The sequence below is a fragment of the Alternaria metachromatica genome (genome assembly GCF_023757995.1).
Source record: "Alternaria metachromatica strain BMP 0045 chromosome Unknown scaffold_23, whole genome shotgun sequence".
NCBI classification, from domain to species: Eukaryota; Fungi; Ascomycota; class Dothideomycetes; order Pleosporales; family Pleosporaceae; genus Alternaria; species Alternaria metachromatica.
This window is the reverse complement of record NW_026055514.1, coordinates 240043-262087: the sequence shown is the minus strand read 5'-3', so window position 1 is coordinate 262087 and position 22045 is coordinate 240043. Positions and strand designations below refer to the sequence as shown.

The 22045-nt window shown below is 53.5% G+C and overlaps 4 protein-coding genes across 4 annotated transcripts; all 4 read right to left on the bottom strand.

Moving 5' to 3' along the window:
* Nucleotides 1-6308: 6308 nt before the first annotated feature.
* J4E83_008288 (uncharacterized protein) lies at nucleotides 6309-7754 on the bottom strand (the record flags this gene model as incomplete). The annotated part of the gene is made up of 3 exons (XM_049335185.1): nucleotides 6309-6461; nucleotides 6519-6848; nucleotides 6966-7754. 3 exons carry the CDS (start codon nucleotides 7752-7754, stop codon nucleotides 6309-6311), a joined length of 1272 nt encoding a protein of 423 aa, XP_049185724.1.
* A 7480-nt stretch (nucleotides 7755-15234) lies between these two features.
* J4E83_008287 (uncharacterized protein) lies at nucleotides 15235-17550 on the bottom strand (the record flags this gene model as incomplete). Its single annotated transcript, XM_049335184.1, has 1 exon — nucleotides 15235-17550. The coding sequence occupies one exon, from the start codon at nucleotides 17548-17550 to the stop codon at nucleotides 15235-15237; it is 2316 nt and encodes a 771-aa protein (XP_049185723.1).
* A 449-nt stretch (nucleotides 17551-17999) lies between these two features.
* J4E83_008286 (uncharacterized protein) lies at nucleotides 18000-18911 on the bottom strand (the record flags this gene model as incomplete). The annotated part of the gene is made up of 3 exons (XM_049335183.1): nucleotides 18000-18267; nucleotides 18332-18416; nucleotides 18650-18911. 3 exons carry the CDS (start codon nucleotides 18909-18911, stop codon nucleotides 18000-18002), a joined length of 615 nt encoding a protein of 204 aa, XP_049185722.1.
* A 302-nt stretch (nucleotides 18912-19213) lies between these two features.
* On the bottom strand, nucleotides 19214-21829 carry J4E83_008285 (uncharacterized protein; the record flags this gene model as incomplete). The annotated part of the gene is made up of 2 exons (XM_049335182.1): nucleotides 19214-20958; nucleotides 21418-21829. The coding sequence occupies 2 exons, from the start codon at nucleotides 21827-21829 to the stop codon at nucleotides 19214-19216; spliced, it is 2157 nt and encodes a 718-aa protein (XP_049185721.1).
* Between the last annotated feature and the right edge of the window lie 216 nt (nucleotides 21830-22045).

Here is a 22045-nt window from a genome sequence, read left to right as displayed (position 1 = left end):
CTAACCCCTTCCCCTCCATCCAACTTTCCACAACTTCCCTCCACAGCTTCCAACTCCCTTCCTCCCCCGCAGGCCCACCCACATTACACACCGGCCAGTCACTCCCGAACATGACTCTGCCCGGAAAACACTCGAATACGTGGTCCAGGAAAGGAGATAAAGCGCTTAGGATACTGGGGATGTCGGAGGGAGTGGGCTCGACGGTGAACTCGTTAAAGGCGCCGGAGAACTTCATGTAGACGTTTGTGTCGGATGAGAGGGATGACATGGTTTGCAGCCAGATGGGGGATGGGGTGGGGGATGTGGGGGTGAGGGGGGGTTTGGCGAGGTGGTCTGGGAGTTGTGTTAGTTTGGTGTTATCTTGTTATGTTTGTGAAAGGTGTCACAGGGCATTGCGGTTTCTGGCTTGGGTGTGCAAGAAAAGGGGGAGACATGTACGTACTCAGGACGAACTTCACTCTCTTCCCATCTCCACCTCCGTCCTTCTCCTCTCTCGCTCTGACAGCCTTGATCAACCCCCCAACCGCCTCCATAGGCCCCGTCCCATCTCTATTAGTATCGACACCCACATCAAAACACCACGCCTGGCATCCATCTCCCAACTTCTTCAACCCAACTAGATTGCTAACCCAGCTCTCCTCATTCTCATTTAGCATCTTAGCAACAACACCCTCCCCTTTCCCTTGCAACAGATACCTCCACCCCTTAATCTTCCGCCACAGTTGCGGCCCAGCCACCTCCCTCACAATCTCTAAATAAACATCAAACACCCTAGTCTCCAGATGAAAAGGCGCATACACAACGGCCCCCTTCATCTTCCCACTTTCCTCCCCCGTAAACCCATCCCCCTCCCCCTCCTCCGGCCTTCCCTCAACAATCCTCCTCAAAAACCTAACCTCCTCCAACGGCTCTTTCGCCCACTGCCTCAACTTCCCCTCAACATCGTCATCGCTATCAGAGTCTGAGATACTTGGCTCCGCGGAGGGCAGATACCGATCAGTTTCTACGTAGATGAATCCCGCGGGCTGGGGTGATGTAATGGAAAGATAGTCTGAGATGCCGTGCCGTTTGGAGAGGTGGTGGCCGGGGGTCATCCAGCCGTGGTTTGAGGGGGATGTTGCGGTGGAGGGCCAGAGGTGGATGTGTGTGTCTAGGATGGGTGTGTCTTGGGATGGCATTGTTGGATTGGTTGGGGTTGTCGGGCCGTGGGGCGTAGTGAGGCTGATGTCGCCTGTGTAGGATTCTGGATGGGCGAATCTGAAGGGGTCTTTTTTCTTCTTTTGGTGGTAGGTCTAGAGTGGTTGTTGGTCGTTCCTGTTGGTTGATATGCTATACTGGGTACTGTGGTGTTGTGATGCGGGGAGGTGCTTTCGGTTGGCGGGGTAAGTGGCTCCGAGGAATGTCCATCGATAGATTGTTGTACACGAATGCTACTTCCTCACGCAGATCACGGTTGTTTCTGATTCATGTTGTTCTGATTTGGACGCTCTCGTCTGTTCTGAGACTTGCTCTTCCAATCGGGGAACTTGGCGTCTATGGCAATCCAATAGCAATAATAGTGATGGACTTGCATTGCAGTATTGATTCACGATATGCTTTGGAACCACCCAAACTCAGAAATCCGGACTCGACATAACCTGTAAGTTTGATAAGATAGAGCAAAGTCAAATGGACAGGAAAGACCGTCCGGCTTGGCCACCCTTCATCACGATATGGCCGGTGATAATCAAGGCAACGTAGAACGTATCGACGATTCCCAGCCTCTGGCCTCGGCAACTTGATCCCGAAACACATGCTTCGTATCCTGCAGACGATATACCGGAGTGCACGACCGTTGGTTCTAGACACATGCAAGGTGTGTATCTTGGCATCACAACAGCGCAGTACATACCACATACAAAGCAGAACCCACATACTTCGTACATCTTACCAAACGCGCTCCACGGAGGAGACGTACAGCAATTAGGCGTCCCCTGCACGCACGATGCCGACTTTGACGTGGTCTCAAAAGGCAGCTCGTCTCGATCGTGCAGTGATAGGCGCTTAGTCGTCCCGCGCTTCCCAGCCACAAGGACAAGTGTCAAACTCAATGCCTATGAAGCCGACGGCAATTGTGGGGTAGCCATAGGCAAGAGGGTAAGAATATACTTTCGCTTGGAAAGCGAGAGCGGGTGCCCATCGATCCTGGTGCTATTGCCCTTGATTGCCTCTCACGGTACAGTAATTCCCGTGGGAGTGTTCGGAAGCGAGGGAGGGGTAAGCGGAGCAAAGAGGGCCGGAGAAGCACCGACGCTGCCAGGCGCGCAGCTCAACAAACAATTTTCAGAAGTCGTGCATACGTGAGGCTCTGCGAAGGTCCCTTTGTTTCCGTGGAGCGTGACATGTGACTGGGGATCCTGCTTACTGCATCTGCCGAAATTCTTGTATCGGCAGCGCGCAGCATGCGCGAATTAGATGGTATGGCCGAAGCTGTCAAAATCTGTGGTGGCTGAGCGTCTCCGATCCTATTGATCTCAGCGTTTAGTCAACTCCACCACTGTCAGCAGGACCCTCTCTGTATTGCAAAACAGAGGGTCCGCAAATGGACCTTCGCCTGTTGGTCTCCAGTATCACCTCAGCGCTTACCAATATAGTACACTATGGCACACTTTGCTGAGCACTAGTTGTTATTGTACCCACACCCGTTTGCCCATCATCCGCCAGTATCTATCAGCGAGTGGACCTAAGACCGAAGTAGCCCTTTGCAGATACTATGGGAATGTCTGGCGGCCTCAACCCGCGATGTATGACGTGAGGTGTTGAAAGCTGACTCGTGCGGCGCCGAACGCCTAAATCACAATCAAGGATCGAGAGGCCGTCCGGCTGTTCTGATGGTGAAAGCAAGAAGAGGGTGGGGTGAAAAGTCTGGATGCAGCGAAAGTAGCCGTGATTGTGGAGAAGACAGGCAAGACCCTTGATGTCTCTTGACGCCGAGTCAGCCACGGCTCAGTCAGGATGCACGTCATTTTAGCGCGTTTACAGCCGTGGAGTAGAGGTATGGGTTGCGGCTCGCTCGGTTCAAGAAACCGATGGTTAGTGAGCGGACTATAGATCGTGTGTTCTTGTGGCTGATGATATGGGAATGCGGCTGTGAGACGATGCTAATCTTGGTTGCGCGATGTTTGACGTGCAGCTGCAGGGTCTTGCTTCGTAGATGGAGTACCAAGGTTGCTGTGTGGAATGACAGTTCAGTCATGTGAGTATGTCGTGCGACGTCGTCATCTAAGATCGACGAACCATGGAAAAAGAAAAGCGCCGGGCCCCGTAGCGGACAACGGACGAGGCTTGATCGGATCTACTATACCAAAGTCGCACCGAGCCTAAGAATGGCTAGTAAGGGTTCCCAAAAGGCCACCTATATCTGCGGTATTAAACGACGCGCAAGCTGGTGGAGTTGGAGGCAGTAGGTTGAGACGATGACGATGTCATATATGGCATCTTCCCCACATTACGACGTTGCAGCGTTCCTGGATATAAGCCATTTCGGGGCAGACTGGCCAGATCGACCTTGAGCACGTGACCTGTACTCCGAAGATGAAAGCTTTTCCACCATACATATCCGAAGATATGCCGCGACGAGCAGAATCCGGCGATAAGTGTACCGCAAACGTTAGAGGTACCTGACTCGAAATGATTTGCAGCTCGTGCTTGCTTGCCGCTGGATCTCGGTTCACGACCGGCACGGCGCGACGCTACCTCGGGCGCGCCAGTTCAAGGCCCATACAGACGGAGAGAAGACGTTTCCAAAGTTTCGCAACTGGAGTTTCCGAACAAGCACGGCTATGCTTCGGTATTGTTGGAGATTGCTGATGATGTAGACATCATGTACTGGTTTGGTTGAACAAGTTTGCGTACCCGTGTCGAACTTGGAATATTGCTGCCGGTATGGAGCCGCGATCGATTCAAACGCACGCTCGGAGGAGGCTCCAGCATTGTGTCAGACAATCATGACACGATCATGACCAGATCCAAAACTTGCATGATAAGTAGCCTCAAACAACTTATGGAGTTGATCTGGGCCTTTTGGAACTTAGGCTAGACGTCTGATGTCGTCAGAGGGACAGCATGTGTAGAAGCTAACGATGCCGACAAGGACTCCGCAAATACACAGTCTTTGCTGTCGCGGTAATAGCCAGCATGGCCTTAGCGCAGCGTATCCTGGTGAGGATGAAGTGGGTATTTGTACGCATTGCATGACAGCCCTTGGCCCCTTGCTTCAAGATGTACGAGTAATTTGGACCTTCGCGCATAAGTTCCCTCAAGTGAGATAACTGGATGGACGAGAGGTGATGTAAAGATTTTTGTGTGATAACGTGCGTCCCGACAGCGTGTCTCGCGCGTGAAGCGAGATGTGCAGAGTTTTCGCCTTCGACCCAGCTGTTTGGACAACGTTTCGGCTGCTGACAAGCAGGATCAAGCGAATGTCAATTGTCCGGAAGTGCAAACTGATTGCGCTGCCATCATCAGGCATCCCGGCCCATGTCGTGTTACGTGGGGAGCAGATAGGTTGTGCCATCTTGTAAGCGTGTATATTGAGCAGTCATTGTCATCTCGATTGGAGAAGTTCATTGCCATTTTGGCTAGTGCGTGGCGCTCGCCCAGTCTGCACCTGTGCAGTTGTAGTACTTTTGACAAGCCAGGCACCAATGACAATGTTCCGTCCGGTATTGGTAAATGCTCTGGGACACGGCACGCGAGAGTCGAACTGCAAGTCCGTGCCTAAAGCTGTCTGCAGCGTGTTGCATCGGGGATGCGGCACAGATGCTTGCGACAGCTTGGCTACAGAGTATCAATGTACATGTGTGCTGTTCGATGCCTGGTGGCCCATCTGCTGCGAATGCTACGTACGCAGTGACAGGCAGCTATGACGAGAGGTGGAGAAATGGGTCAGGCGTCGCGCCGCAGACAGCGCCAGTCTAGCGCGTGGGAGCTTGGCTCTGGACACACAGGCCTGCGGGAGCGGGATGACCAGCATAAGGTTTGGACAAAGGGTCTCTTCCGTGCGATTTGCTGGCTCGCTAGAAGACCAGGGCTCATGCATCTGTCATCCGTCATCGTCCCTGTTGACAAGACGCAGAATTTGTGTCGTGGGTAGGCAAGAAAATTGCCGCAACGCACGATGATGTTTGATGAGGGCCAGCGATGCAAGTGTGCATGAGAAGTTCGGCGCCGGCATGGTTTCCTTGAAGCTTCAGCTAGGACGTGCAGCATGCAGGCCCGCTTGAGTGGGCAGCTTCGTTGGTGGGAAGACCTGTGGACGCCATCGACTTTTCAGCGCCATCGGATCGCGATAGGGGAGTCGAAAGCGCCAGAACAACGCTGACCCCTAGGGCTTGCTGCAGCCGACGCTGGACGGAATACTCTGCAGCAGTGGACGAAGGGCGGATTTGGCGTGGGAGAGGGCCAGCAGCGAGAGTGACATTGCGCAAAGCCACAGATTAAACGATGCTGCGGGCCATGGCCGAAAGCGGAGATACGAGGTAGTTCCGAGACTTGGGGAGTGGGTTCTTCAATTCCCTTATCCCGTAAACCGAGGGGTACCTAGGTACCTGCCCTTCGCACCTGCCGCCTTTGAGTGGTTCGTTCGGAAGTATTGCCTACCTATCCTCCTCGTAGTGCGCCCGTCTCAGATAACGTGCCGCTATTTGTCTCGAGGCGGCCCAGACTCCCACATCTTTGCCGTAAACGATGAAGCAGGCGATGTCCTCGATGCGGGTGATGGTTCGCGCTACTTGTAGACCGTGCAGCGCGGGTAGGACGCCTAAGACGGCTGACCAGGGGGTCGTGTGTTGCTCGGGAAACAGCTGTGATGTTGGGATAGAGTTTTTGTGCCGCGGTTGCACAATTGTGAGACGTGGAGCCAGAGCAGTCGCGGCTGACTACGCGCCTCGGGGGACGGCAGGAGCGAGCTGCGACGTTGAGAGTGGAGGAAGGCACCAAACAGAGCGACTGTAATAACGGTCATCATCATTGTCATTTGTTGTGACTTTTGCGTAGACTACATGGTTGGGTATTCACCAACACGGCGCGTGGAAAGACGCTGCAAATTCGACCATGGCCGTAAACTCCTTGAACACCTTGCATCCAACCGGGCCCATTTTGGTATCCGAGAGCTGCCACGCTCAATAGTAGGAAACAACACAGCGCGGCTCTACCATGCGTGTACTGGTAGATGCTATGCTTCAAACTGACATGCGTCTAACATTAATGCATCCAAAAAACGCGCGGCCGGGGCCTGGAATGCCGGCCAGAAAGGGAAAAATCGTCGTCTAATTCATCATCGGAAAACCGGCGCCTCGCTCGCGAAGCACGCGTCCGCCTGGTGGAGGCGTCAGGGGAGGGGTAATTGTCGCCATCGGCGGGATAGGCAACATCCTGATGTTGTCGTCGGCATCTGCACCCTCGCGAGTACCCCATGTGGTCTGATAGCAAGCCGTCAGCAAGGTTGAAAAGAGCGCGATGAATGATTCATGACATACCTCTGTCACGGTGATGCAGCCGTAGAGCTTGATCAGGTTGTGGAAATAGCCGAAAAGAATCGAGACCGGGACGAAGCGGACGTCGCCCGGGTTTCTTAACAAATGGGGAATTAGCTTGATCGTCTTCGCGAAGACCCAGTGCGCGAGGAACAGCGCCCAGAAAAGGTTGCGCTGCCAGTCCTGCTCATGGGCTTGCTTGTCATCCTCTGCTGCGTAGTATCCTGCCTCCGCCAGCGCGAGGTAGACCGAGACGAAGAGGGCGCAATCGAGGAGGAAGGCCCATTGCGTAAGCGTGGTTTGGAAGACGGCGTAGAGGGACCATGGGTAGTTCTATTGCGCAAGGATTAGCAAAGGTAGCGCGAATCGGCGAAGTCAAAAGAGGGGCTGGCTTGGCGGGCGTCCAACAACGCGAAATCTGTGCAAATATTGGAAACTAGCGGCACTCACCATCCACATGTAACCCTCCGTCAGGCTAGTCAGATTGCTCCTCCAGTTGGAGCGGACCCATCGCAGACATTGACGAAGATATTTCGAATCGTCCTCGAGGGTCGTCTCGACTTCGCATTCGCGGTGGTTTTGCATCTGGATCTTCCAGTTGTGTGAGAACAACCATCGCGTGATGAAGTTGTCGTCGTCGGCGTTGAGGAAGTGATCGCTGCCCCATGTCTCGTGCGTGAAGCCGTAGGTAAAATTGGGGTCTTGCAGGATCTCGGATCGATAGGCAACGGCGCGTCCAGATAGGCATGGTAGGCCACCGTCGATCCAGTTGCAGGCAGTGCAGTCAAAGTTCCTCCTCACCAGATAGATGGCACCCAGGAACTCCCAAATGCTGGAGCGGTTGAAGCGGCGAATTTGCTGGTTAGTTCCAACACCTCCGACAGATGGGTCTTCGAAAGGAGCAAGAATCCATTTGGTAAACTTCTCCGGTAACCATACATCGTCGTCAAGTAGAAGCGTGATCTTGGTCTCGACCTCGGGAATGGCTCGGCATAGCTGTCGACGCTTGTTGGCCTGGCTGACGGATAGAACCTGAATGATCTTGGGGCTGCCCAGCTCTTCTACCATCTGGTACACACGCTTTACTCGCGAGTCGGGTGTGACGAGGAGGAGGCTCAACGGCTCGAGACGGTATGCGCTTTGAACCGTCTCTTTTAGTTGTTGCAGGTTTTCAGCAACTGTTGGGATGATGACAGTCATGTCCTTTGATGTGATGGTAGGGTCGTCGACAGGCTTCATGGGTGTGTACGTCCAGTTGCTCGCCAGGTTCACCCATAATCTGACATATCGAAACAAACTGTGGTACCGAGTCAGTGTCGTCCAAAGTGCGGGGAAGGCTGGCAGTGGCAGCCATGGTAGACTTACAAGAGAGCCAAAAAGATACAAAACCAACTCCAATTGGGGAACAAGGCTAATGGGAAAGAGAACATGGTGACGGCCAACGAGTGTGGTAGTGCGGAACGTGAACTACGACGGTGGACGGTAAACGAAGATCACATCGAATGGTGGGAGTGAAAAGCCGCTTGCATCGGGGAAGCAGCGGAAGTGACAGGTATTTAAACAGATGCTTGCGAGCGGGCTAGGGCGGCGAGGACATGTTTCGCTCCCGGCGCTGTTTAAGCTGCATGAGATTCCCTTAGCAGACTTTGGGGTAGTGTGAACATGGCTGGAGCATGAGGTAGTTGCGAAATTCCAGTAGTGACCAGGGTGTGTACGAGTCGGGAATAGCGAATGCGCCCACTGAGCTCGAGCGTCATGCTTGGATCCCGCCAGCCGTTGAATCGCTCGCATATTCCTAGCCACCCTAGCTGCAGCGCTTTCAGGGATCGACTGCATCGTGGTGCATTGCTGACAAGGGCCCTCATTGTAACCGCCCCGCGGTCGCTCCGGTGCTGGTGCCGTTGGGGCACGAGACAACACGCCTCCCCACTACTCTCACCTCATCGCGCCATCCACTACGGCGAATCTTGACATGCCTTTGCCATCGCCCACTGGTCCTCCTGACGCCGCCAGCTCGTCGATACGGAGCCGACGCGCGGGCTATGAACGATGCGGCTGATGATCGATGGGTCCTGGTCAATATGAGACCCCGCTTGGCGCCAGACCATCTGAGATCAATGGCTCTAGGCCTGAATTGCCCACTCTCTCGTCTTAGAGTCCCATGCACTAGCCGCTGCAAGCGGACCTTACCAAGCGTGGCGCAATAGCGACGATAGGCGCTTCGTTACCCTTTGGCGGCAGGGCTGGCGTCTCCATCTTCCGTTCGTACATGCTTCCGGCACGGCTAATTACTTATTACCACTCATCCACACTCATGCTGCGACAGCCCTCGTTGTTGTGTCGCTGCCGCTGACCAACGGGAAAAATTCCGGGGCTGTTCACTTAATTTACTCGATTGCCCATTCTCTGTAGCCGAGCACCTGCAACAGCGACGGGTCGCCACGGTCTGTCGCTGCTAGAGCAACAATCCCATGTGCCTCGCCGGTCCATATTGTTGGCGTGCTCCGTCCCTCTAGACACTAGTAGCCTGTATTGGTCGTACGTCGACCGATGGCTTTTTCGTCGGAGACATTGCCGTATACAGTAGCGAATTGCCTGGACTTCCTGCTACCTTGCTTCAGGTTGACTGTAATTATTGTCTTTGTCCCGCTGGACCAGAATGTTGGAAAGGTACCTGCACCGGATGAAGACGTACAAGGTCCGGGTACGCATGCCTCCAAACTCAAACGTCGTGTAGAACGCTGCAGAGACGGGGTTTATACCATGCTTATGCAGATCCAGTCGTCGGGCCGCGGGAGGCCATACGCGCATCCAATTACCTGACTGTCAACCATGTAAACGGCTTGCTGCTGCATACTGCATGTAATTTACGAAGGTGGGTGGGCGTCCAGCATGCGAGCGATCGAACGAAAGATGGGTCATGGCTGCTGGCGCTTCCCTGCATGAAGCCCTCCCTTTCGGTCCCGTTAACGTCTACATCCGGCTTTCAGATGAGCAGATGTAGACTGCGTATCTTATATCCTTGACCTTGTATGTGAGTTTAGCATGATGATGCCCAATGTCAGTAATGGTTGTACTATGGGCGGAAAAGAGCATTGATCTTGGTGGATCATCATGCCACATCGCAAGGCGAAAATCATACCCCACGGATGCCAGGTGACAGCTGTCAGAATGGTCTCGGTTATTGCGTCATTAACCAGAGACACGGGCAGAGAGGATCCTCCACATATTGCGGATCGCTTGCCGGTTCCTCGCGAAAGCCAGAGCCATACACGAATGTATCTTATGTTAAGCGCTCCTGCGCCACAGACGAAACAGGGTCCAGCGCCATTGAGCCTCAACTACTATCAAGACCTACCGGGTGGACTTTCGCTTTCGATATCTCATGCATCCGAGAAACACATTTCAGTGTGACTGGATTGATGGCAGATCCGTAATGTTCGACGAACCGCGCTATCAGCACGACGTACAAGGCTTCATGGTAGCTCCATGTTAGACAAGCCTGTCATGGGTCTAATCAGTGAAAGTCGTGGTAAGGTGCTCGACTACCTGATGGAGCGGCCAAAGTCCGAGATACATTCCGCTAGTGTTCAGGCGAAGACCTGTGAAAATTGACTAGTACCTATAACTGTCACACAGCTTTTCTCTAGTAACTGAAAGGTAGTACAAAGGTGTCAACCGAAGGGTCGACGTTCAGTGTTGATAACGTAAGGTGAATTGATGAACTCTTTGGCAAAAGTAGACATGAGATCGTAATTTGAGCGTGGGCTTACGCCAGCCTCAAGGCAAAGCTATCCTCAGCTATAGTTGACCCATTTGACCCAAGATTGGGTGTGTTTCTTACTTGGTACACTGTCGAGAGGTCATCAAGTGCTGGATAAGGCTGGTGATGGCCCTGATGCCCTCCACTCACCCGGAGCTTGGGTCCGGGGACAAAGCCTAGGGTGTCTTCGCCAGAAGATGTCGCAGCTGACTACACAAGTAAAGTTTCAAGTTTTGAATCGTCTGAGGCTTTTCCTGCTGGAGTTGCACACTCTCAACAAAAGACGTCCAGATGACCTTCCCAAAGACCGGGCTTGCTCTTGCCCAGCTCACGATGTGCACCGTGAACGAGAGTGACCCGAAGTGAGATCTTGGTGTTTCCTTGGAGAATGTAATCATTGATTCAGCTCGGCCATCGGTTTTCACGGGCACCGTCGTTGTCTCGGTGTCTCTTGAACGGTATGTTCAGCCAAGCCGTTCCTATGGTGTTAGTGTACAATTCTCATCGGCGATACCTGCCGCACTCAGCTGGATGATGATAGCGTTGTGGAATTGCGATGCAAGGAGTGTTTTGGGGAACCGCCATTGCCTCTGGGTGCGGAGAGGGGCGCAGCCGACCCAGGAAACCGACCTGAAAAGGTACACGCAAGTGCGAGCGTCTTGCGTGCTTTGGGACTCACTCCATTGAAAGACGTAAGCGTGCTACCAAAGCAGTATGGTAAGACAGTAAAGGCGAAAGAAGTGGGCTGGTAACGGATCGAGGCGGGTCAAGTGGTGGTGGTTGCTGCTTGCCTGAAGCTACAACAGCTTGAGATCGACCGAGAGACTAGCGCCGATCAGTCACCTGTGCACATGAATGCCCTATCGTACTCGCCAACATATGATCCACAGCCCTCCTGCACTCAACGACGCGTTCAGTCAAGCGTACGGGTGTATGCTAAACTTAACAGTGTATCAAGTGTGGCTACAGTCTCGTACGATGCTTGACCTTCCGCGCGGGGGCCAGGGTCATGCGAGTCCCTGGAGGACGCTAAGGACGCGCTAATCAATCGTGCTGATCGCCAGTCCCGAAGCGCTCTCGACCAGGTGTTCCCCACACACTCACACCACCTCTAGCCGAGCCACCTATGCAGGCCCTCACACGTCACTACGTATCTCGTACTTTGCACAGTAATACTGCTCGGACGGCGACACAGTCCAAGGGGTCGTGCGACACAGTTGTGCGGCGCAAAAATCCGCCCACGGGTATGTCGCTGAACTTTTTTTGCAGGCTGCCAGCTGCGACACTGTTGGACGCGTCATATTACGTGGAACATGTCCCGCACTGCCGGAGATTGGAGGCCACTATAATCCGACCAGGATTGGGGGCTATAACGATGTCCTTATCCATATTCTGCACTGTATGCGGCTGCAGACACCTGGTCCCAAATCCGCCCAGATAGCTTATGTCCTTGTGCATAGCCATGCCCCCTCGCGAACGGTGTGAAAATTATTTAGCTGCATAAGCTGATCCTCGGAAGGAAGGTAGAACAAAGACCTCGAGTTTCTAGTCTTTGGCATCTACAGTCATCTTTGCTGACATTCCAACAAGGCATACCCCTCCAAGCGTATGTGTTGACAACCAAGCCACTCGCTGCTACGGCACGAGTACCAATAGCTTCCACGGACACTTCCATCACGTCAAAATATACAAGACTGCCAAGTGAAGCGAGCGGTCGTCTAACAGGACCTCGGTCGATCTCTGATGTCGTGCATAAGCCACGGTACACCAGAGTGGACGCTCACCACAGCACGTGCAAGGAACGTCTATCGGATTACACCCTCTCTCATTCGCGTCAACTGATCCACCGAAAATTTCACGCAGACAGAAAACCCGACCGCAGACCTGTGTAGGCGTTACCCGCTCGTGGCGCCGACTATATTGTGACGATAAGCATACCTGATAGGACAATCCTGCTTTCGGCCATGATACAAGGACTGGCAAAAATGTATGCTATCCCAGCATTATAATCGCACTGATCAAGATTAGGCATTTCGATACTGTCTTGCGGATCATCAATCAGAGTGCAACATCTCATACCTACACTAAACAGCCATGCAATAGACTTCCTTCTATCTCTGGGGAGGGTGCAGCACAATTGCGTAAAGACCTTGGCGATAGGTCTCCACGCATAACATTCTACAAACCCTAGGGGTATCGCTTGACTGTATCTCCGATACTGCGTCGTCCTGCAACACCATGTAACGCGATATGGACCGTCCGAAAATAACCAATTTCGAGATCTGCCGATCGTCTGAACACGGAATCCTTCCATCGGAATGCACCAAGAAACACTTGCGCAGTTCATGGATCCAGGTACATCCGCGCAGTGCACGCGTACGGGGATGTTCGAGGCATACAAATGGCCCACACAATTCTGTTGAGATGTGTAGCATGCACGAACTTCAGATGCTGTGCGTACCCTAGGCCTGCGCCTTGCCGCATGCACGCCATTATAATCCCTTGCTTGACCTGCATTGCAGGCCGAGGACTGCGTTTCGGCTACCCCGGTTCGCATACAGAATTTTGCCTGCTGAAATACCTAAACGGCAAGTCGATACAACGCAAGAGAAAGATTGGTAAGTACGTCGGTGTCGAGCTAAATAGGAATGTGGCACGAGACTCAATGTTATCATGTCAGCCCTGAGATGCCGTTCAGATTAGCGTATTACTGAGCTCTATCGAAAGAATCACACTGAAGAGGACGACCAGTCAAAATAATCGAATTGAGTCCGCGTAATCACAGACGGGTGTGGTCCACTGCGACATGGTTACACGACTTCACCGGCAATAGCCCACGTTTCTTGGCTTCCTGGTGTGGACACGACAGCGGCAGCCAAACGATCCTGCTGCTACCCGTATCCGTACGCCTCAAAACGCCTCGAACCGCCCTACCCAGCTGACAGGATAGACGCGGTAGGCGATCTTACCAGTCATCGGTCTGGAACAATTCTATGGACAGACACTGAGTCTTTCGAACTCGAGACTTTTACTCATCAGACCACAGAGGGACAGATGCACGGAAATTTGCAACATCCGGAAATTCACGCCTGTAATCGCCTTTGAACAGCTGAGTGATTAGGCTATGAGATGCGGGGTGGTGCAAGCGCCACCCACCACGCCCATGTTATCTGTGAGGCAGTGTGAGCCGAGTAAGATGCGATTGGATCTCCCCACAGTTCGAAGCTGATTGCACCGTCAAAAGCGTCTTGATCTATGAACCAGCCCGCAGATGGATAAGTCAACACAGCGTTCGCCCGCTTCGACTATGGTCCTCAGCACCCATCTTTTCTCGTTCCACCGCGGCGTTCCACCACAGCAGTACTCTGCCTATTTCCTCCGACGCATAAGCCCGCTGGCCACTCAGCCAGGAAATTCGTCGCAGCCTGCGTCAGCTCGTGGTCACATTGCTCGTTAATGAGATCTTTAGGGATTGGAGTCCGGAGCAAGAGGCCGACCGGGAATGAAATTCATAGCGCGGTTCCGCAAAACGAACACCGATCGGGACGAGGCATTTGACGGACATAAGTGGACATGGAGTTCAGGACCGCCGTCGCACAAGGCTCGCATGCCTTCACACCCTCAAAACAACAGCGTGAGTGCGATGAAAGGACTAAAACCGGGCCGCATCAACAACAGTCGGCCGTGTTTGACGTCCCTAGACCAGCTATCGGGATGTACGAACCGGTGACTTGCATCAAAAGACCAGATCGTCTCTCGATCGACCTGGGTAGCCAAGGGACTGGGGCCGAGGCTGGCTCTCGAGCAGATCTCAGGGTTGCCGGCTAAGCGAAGGATGGGATACCAGCAGTCGAGCATGGAACGGACAAAGGAATTTCTTGTGCGTCTGCAAGCCACAAGAGACAGCGCCGGAAATGCTTTTTCCCGTCAGCTGCACTGCTGCACGGGATTATGTTTGCTTTTTCGGAGCTATCCGAGGGTGAGGAATGCCATGGCCGTGGACCCTGGCAAGTGAGGACGACCAAGACTCTCCAACTTGAGCGATGGGTACCATACCCGTGCTGATATCGCGGTCAACTTCTCCGTGCCACTCGTCGTCGTCGTCGTCGATGTGTCTAGTTTGAGGAGTGGAGCAAAGACGAGCATGGGCAGCAAGCAAGCGACGACCGAAAAAGCAAGCACGATGACAACTTTGAAAAGACCATCATGTTGTATTCCCCATTCATTCCACAATCCGCCGAACAAGAGGCAGAAGATTGAAAGCTGCATTAGAAGCACTAACTACACACTCACCTAGGAGCAATCCTTCACCCTGCGGAAAATACCAACGCTCACGCTCTGCATCCCTCGGCCCTCTGAACCCCACCCCAGCTCTATATGTACAATCATGAAGATCCTGTACCTAGGCCCAAGACGAGGGATTGCCCTTTACCGACGGTGATGGATCTATAATACAAAGACGAGATATCTGGTAAGGAGATCGTGGAGTCAATAGGCAAATCCATCTTGTAACGCAGTGATGATATAATATCGTGTTGTGATTAAGTATACATACGTCAACTCCTTGGACTACAACTTCGACTTGGTAAAACAATCAGAAGAGTAGAGAATATAAATAACGTGTCGTGTCTCAATCTTTGCTTTTACGGAATAACACTTTCCATCATGGTGTATTAAGGTGTAATTGTAGGTTATGCAGCTGGCATCGACAGTTTATACGCACATATTCAGCTACAGGAACAGAACATGTAAACATTGGAACTCGGGTTAAGGTAGAACTTAAACACACATGCATAGAAGTTCCTGTGTGCATCACTTCTATATCGAGTAGAAAGCTTACAAAACACTATCATCCACTTATATAGACATGTGATGTTTTGATCCTTTGAGGGCTAAAAGCCTCGCATGCTATTGTCTCATACATTCAACCAACTACTCTTAAATCGTCCATAGCAATTAATCAAAACCCTCAAACCCACTCTCATCACCACTATCCTGCCCTCGTCCAGCCGTCTCCCTCCTCTTCGCCGCCTCCCTAGCCCCCTTCCTCTTATTCTCAATCTTGCGATCATACCCACTCTTACTACTAATCCTATCCGCCTTGACCCCTTTGCCATCTTTGCCCTTCGCACCAGCCCCAGCCCGTCTAGCTTCCACACCCCTCTTCTTCAATTGCTGCCTCTCCCTCTTACTAGGCGTCGGCAACGCATCCAACAACCACTGTTTCACACACCCTTCCCCCTCGCCCACCCCCCTCATCTTCTCGCTCGCCCGGATAACATTCGCAATCAACTTGACAAACGGAATATCGTCTTGAGTGTAAAACGTCACAGCGACGCCTCCCTCGCGGCCAGCCCGCCCGGTACGTCCTACGCGGTGCACGTAGCCGGCTGCGGAGGAAGGGACGTCGTAGTTCACCACGCCATTGAGGCCGCGGAAGTCTACACCCCGGGATAATAAATCCGTTGTAATGAGGACCCAGATCTCGCCCTTTCGGAACCGCGTCATTATGCCATCTCTAGCCGACGAACTCAGATCAGCGTGGAGTACTGCGATCCGCGAACTACCGCCTGCTTCGGGCGGGATGTCGTACAGGAGTTCGGAGTGGAGGGCGATGGCGCGGGGGATGGTTTGTGTGAAGACGAGAAAGGGGGGTCGCAGGATGGGTGTGGTGGAAGAGGTGAAAACAGAGGTTGGATGCAGGAGTTGGCGCAGACCGAGGAGCTTGCCTTGTTCGGTTGCGGCGTAGGTGAGTTGGTGGGATATGTTTGGTATGGCGGAGTCTTTTAGGCCGACGACGAGGCGGATGAGGGGGGGTCGTGTGGGGAGTGTGGTGGTGGTGGTGGGCTGGTCTGAACGTTGGGAGGGAGGTGAACTGGAGAGGGCGGTCCAGCGGTCGTTCAAGGTAGACGTAGTCAAACTGTCGATATTCGAGCCCATGGTTGCGGACCAGAGACCGATTCGTAGCTTCGGGTTCGTGCAGGCGTTCCATATCGCGAGGGTTTGTTCGCGGAAGAGAGGGTCGAGGAGGACGTCTGCTTCGTCGAGGACGAGTTGGGATACACTGGGGATACCCGCGACGGTACCATCCTTGCGCTTCAAGGCGTTCAGCAGGGCAAGTGGTGTCGCGACCAAGATGGCTGCTTTCACAAGCTCTGCCCGTCGACCAGCTTGCTTCTTCTTTGGTGCTACTGCTGTCTCCTCGTCCTCCGACTCTGACTCGTCTTCGTCGTTGTCCGATACCTCAGCTTTCTCTGCATCATCCTGCGTCTCCTCTTCTGGCTCCTCCACGACTCGCATACCCTTCCTCATAAGCGTAGCCTTGACCGCCGTCCCCTTCGCCAATTTCCTCGCCTCATTGACAATCTGCGCGGCGAGTTCTCTCGTAGGAGCAAGAATAACGGCGCGAGGACCCTCCTTCGTATCCGCAATCTTGCCCTCCGCAAGCAGAGAATCGATAATCGGTATCAGGAACGCTATCGTCTTTCCACTGCCCGTCGGCGCCACGGTCAAAAGATCGATATCCCCATTATACTGAGCCCCAGACAAGCCCTCGGCGTCTTGTGTAGCATCACTCGGTCCCTCACGCCCCTTCTTGCTCAACAGCAACGGTAAAGCGCCCAGTTGCACCTCGGTAGGTAGCTTGTACCCCTGCTCTGCTATATTCTCCGCCAGTCGTCTCGAGATGCCGTATCGCGTCCGTAACTGCGCAAACGAGGTGAGGGGTTGTGGGTAGAGCGACTTCTTCGCATCCTTCTTCTTCTCCTTCTCCTTGACCTCCTTCTCCTTCTTCCGCTTCTTCGACTTCTTCTCTTTGGCTGGCTCTTCTACTTGCGGCGCGAAGTCTTCCAGGACCGAAACTTTGAGTTTGTGCGAGCGCAGTATCCGCTTGCACTCGTCCACATCGTATGGGTCCTCTTCTACTTCCTCTGTATCGTTTTGAAGTCTGGCCTCTTCCTCCTTCTTCTCCTGCTGCTTCTGCTTCTTCCTTTGCTTCTTGGACAGCGTGCTTCCGTTTACGTCTGGTTCTTTGCTTGCACCGCCGCCGAAGAAGTCGAGGTCGGCGGGCAGGTCATTTGCGCTAGGCGATGCGTCCCTCCCATTCTGCCCTCTCTTCCTCTTGCGACTGGTATTCGACGTGTCGGACGGTTGTGCTGGGTCGTCGTGGCCAAACAGCTGCGGGTTTGCGACGGCGCCGGAGGAAGGAAGCTTTTGCGCGGACGAGCTTGGCGCCGCTTTGGAGGATCGCGAGAGGAGTTTGAACACGTTCATAGTGGCGGGGGATCAGGGCAGAGTCAAAAAGAGCGAGTTAAATCCTGTCCGGCATGGCGACTTGGGTTTTGTTCACACTGCAAAAGTTGGATGGATGCGCTCAGAAAAATAACTGGGCCGCGGCGGTTCGGCGCAACTAGCGCCGATCATTCGAGCATTCACGCAGCTATCATTATCGTTGGTTTGACTGAAGTAGGTGCTTGGACTGAAGTAGATGCATTGCCAATAATTGCACATGTGTAGAAAATGGAATCTAAATCAGAGGTATGTGCAGTATACAGTATCGGATCCCTTGCATCCCGAGTGCACCGCAAACACACTTGCTCAGCTTCCCTGCCCGCCAAATCGTACAGTGTTTCCTCGCCGCCCCCTCGTCGTCTTGCTCGCTACCGTTGGAACCTTTGTGCATGCTGTAATAGTCGTGTCGTAGCTTCCTCAGCTCATCGCACTCAGTGGTGCTCGTCCTTCTTGGTCCTGTAGCCAACAAGCTTGAAACGGCCGATGATCTCGCCAACCGAGAAGAAGCCAATCACCTCGGCGACAACTACACCCATCGAGTACCATTGTTCGCGGGGGATGTTCCGGACTTGTGCAAGGACGTTGGCGGGTTGCTGCGAGGCGCTGTTGGCTTCGCTGGCTACGCGGTTGAAGAGCGAGGTTGGGTTGCGGAGAGCGTTCAATGCGGGCTGGATGTAGTTCTGCATCGTCTGGACGGATCTGGGTGCCGTTAGTAATTATTCCGATACTCCAGTGTGTCGAGTGGTGCTGCTGGGAGGCTTACGGTGGTTGCATGCTTCGTTGGTGGGCAATAAGCTTGCCGAGCTCGAGTCCGACCCTTCCGTAGTAGGTAGCCTTGGGAACCAGTCCTGTAGTACTGTCAGTCGATAGTTCAGTTTGGAGTTTTCCGCTGTTCTGCGACTCGCGGCTATCCGTCTGTCATGGGTGAGCCAGGCAAATATGGCTGCGCCTGATAAGCCATGTAGAGCTGTTCGGACAAGCCAATGCACTCCGCAATTTGCTCTCTCAGCTCATACTACTGCACGCAATTCGCACATGGCCAATTGATACCCTCCCCCGCCGCAGAGATGGTGTGACTGACCGTTGACGAAGTTGACCATCCTTCCTACCCGTCCAGTGGCCTGCTGTGTCGCATTGTTGGCGGCTTGACCGGCACTCTGTGCGGCTGAGCTCGCCGAGCTTGTGACCTTGGTGAGACCCTCTGATGCCTTTGACTGTGCCTTTGACGCGGTTTCCTTTACAGTGTTGGTGGCTTCGGCGGTCGTCGAGGCATTGCGGATGCCAGCGCGGCGGACGGCGAACGTCGATTGCCGTATGGCGGCACGTGATGCAGCGAGAGACATGTTGATGCGAATTGACTGAGGGGAGATGGGGTGTCGCCGGTCGTCTGCTCGTCTCGTGAGGGTGGATGGAGCTCGGCAGTGACGCTTGGTTTTTCAGCGGAGTCCGTGCGTCGTCGCCGCTTGCCGGCTCAGGGGATCAACCATGTTGCCATTACAACCTCAACAATCCCATGCTAGTCACAATGAGGTCACTTTCACGAGAGATTTGTAGTTGTATCATGAAAAATACGTGCTTCACTGTCATACTCATCTCCAGGTTATACAACACTTCTCCAGCAGTAAACAATCTCCTCACAACACCATCACCAACTACCATCGAAACTCCGCTTCTTCTCCTTGGGCTGTCCCAACATCTCACCTTTGATCAGAAAGTTTAACTTTCTAATCTCAGTCCAGCGACTCAATGCGCCCAGCTCAAGCACACTCATTCTTCTCATCTTACCACTGGGGTTTCCAATAACGACAGCTTTCCAATCACTGCCCCGGCCGACCTTTTCTAGGTCTTTGAACTCCTGCCAGGCTGCCGTGTCGCGACGGGTTCCGAAGGTATGGTTGGGTATAACTTGTACGGACTTGAAGCGACAGAGGACCAGGATCAGAAGAACAGTGATGCCAAAGAGAATGCCCGCCGTAGCACCCGTGGACTTTTGTGCGCCAAGACTTCGCGTCATGTTGCCGCCCACCATGGTTGCGACAGCGGCGAGGACGAAAGCAATGATCTGGCTAGCAAAGATACCAGCAGTAACACGTGGAAAGGACGTGTAGTTCGTCCTTCGTCTGCGATCTTGGACAGCCATGCTTTGCAAGCGATGTCGCGTGTTGACTCCAGGTTGCAAGTCACACGTATCGAACGTCTCCATCATCAGGCCATGGCATTCGGCTATGGCAAGGATACTGAGGAATCCCACAGCGCCAGCGAAGATAATCGGTACAAGCCATGGCTGAGGGCACCTAGCCGACGAGACAGTGTACGCCATGCCCATCAGCGGAAGCGTGAGCGTGAAGATGGCGCGGCGGACAAGGTGGCTCGACCAGGTCACTTGCTTCTGGAAGGTCATGGAGTCGGTTCGAAACGCACTCTTCCGCTCTCGAGAGAATATACCAGCTTTCGTCAATGGAATGGCGAGGAAGGCGCCAATAGCTATCGATATAACGCCTGCGCCCACCTTTGTTGGTTTCCATCGGTAGTCTCGCGACAACAGAGCACCGAGAAGGACTATCACAAGTACTACCTGGGCGTAGATCCATCCGAGGTAGAGTGCCAGGACGAGGAAGCCAGGTTGGCAGAGCATCATTGTCATGAGCTTGATACCCGCCCACACTTCTTCAAACCAATACTTCGGTCCCTCAGTCTCGATATGTAACTTTACCTCACCCCGACTCACGCGCCTGGTAATATAGTTCTCGTCTCTGTCGTACACCTCAGTTACAGACTTCCGGAAGGGTGCGCGTCGCGTTTCCGAAGTCGTGATGTTGAGGACCAAGGCAAAAGCCAGAATCACGACGATGATGTAGAATCCCCACTGCGGCGATAGACGGTCGATGATCGCAGCGCCAATCTGAAAGCCGACGGCAATGGAAGCAATCCAACACCATGACCAGATACCCAGCCACATACCCATACCCCCACCATGGCGGCGGACATCATTCGCGACAACGAACTCTTGGTGAGGATTCTTGGACTGTAGTGAAGCCCCGAAGAGGTCGAGCAGCACAGTGATGTAATTGACGTTTGCGAAGCCGAGGACGAGACCAGATACACCACGCGATAGCAGAAGGCCGACACGATACCTTGCCTCCTTGTTGTGGTAGCCGCTTACAACAATAGCTTGAGGAAACTGAAGTGGCAGGGCGATTGCTAGTGAAGCAAGAATATAGGGCTTTCGTCCGTGTAAGAGAGGTAGTGTCCAAGCAAAGAAGGTCGAGATAGCAAGTCCAGCGTAGAGTACTGCATTGCCTATGATCACGATATGGCGTTCGTCCGCGAGAGAGTACTGGATGCGAGGTACCTCACCGGCGTAGATACCGACGATGATGCCAAGCAGAGCTGTGTTAATACATGCAATGCTGGCGGTTAGACGCTTCTTGCCCGTAGACCAGTTTCTCGCAATTGGCTGTCTACGGTGGTGTCGATGAAGACTAAACGTATGATGGTGTGCCTGTTCTCGCACCGTGAGTTCGCCGCCATATGGTTTCGATGGTACATCATCCTCGTCGGATGAGCACTCGGTTTCACCGAAGCCTGAATCTCTTGGTTCGGGCCGGGGTTTGGGTCGACACACAAGCTCTGGGCTGTGGTGGCGTCGATGTCGGTGTCGTGTGGAATCACCGTGGTGGTGGCGTCGGCGAGAGCGACCACGAGACTCATCTCGACCCACAGGACGGAGGACAAAATCCACATGTTCTCTCGGAGCTGGCTGAACGAGCTTGGGCAGAAGCAGATCGGCATGGAGGTGGTCTCGTTCGCTTTTGCGGTCACTGGACGAACATGACGACGTAGAAGAACTGCTTTCTTTTCGCGCATTCTGATTCGAGTAGGCCCAGTCGTAAGACACCGAAGCTCTGGGCAGATCAGCATGCAGACGGACGTCAGGGGCGATATCATCCAGATTAGTGCGATCAACGACAACCGGGAGTATGTTGTGAGTGCGAGAAGGCGAGCTTGATGACTCAGACACCTTCAGAGGAAGAGCAGTTGTCATGAGATATTCGGGCTCGGCGGTAGCGTCGTGTACGGCGTCTCTCGCCCCTTCGATAATCGTGTACAGTTCTTCCATTTGGCCCTGATCATCGACAACCTCCGCAACCGTGGCAGCTTCCTGTACCATGTCTTCCAAGTCTTCTACTGCGTTGCTTATCTTTCGTTTTGCCGCCCGCTCAAAGGTAACGCGGGCTGGTGCCGGTTGCGTAGGAGACATTGTGACTCTAGAGATTACTGCTGGAGGCGTGCTGGTGCAGTCTGACGTGCTGGACTGTTGAAGATGATTTGGGACTGGCGCGAGGCTGTCAGCGCGAGGGCGAGCATCGTGAACATGGTTGACTCCCAGCTCGTCAACATCCTGTTTGATGTTCACGACAGAAAGCCTCTTTTGTGGTTCATGTGACTGCGATATGGACGTTCGATGCGCCGACCT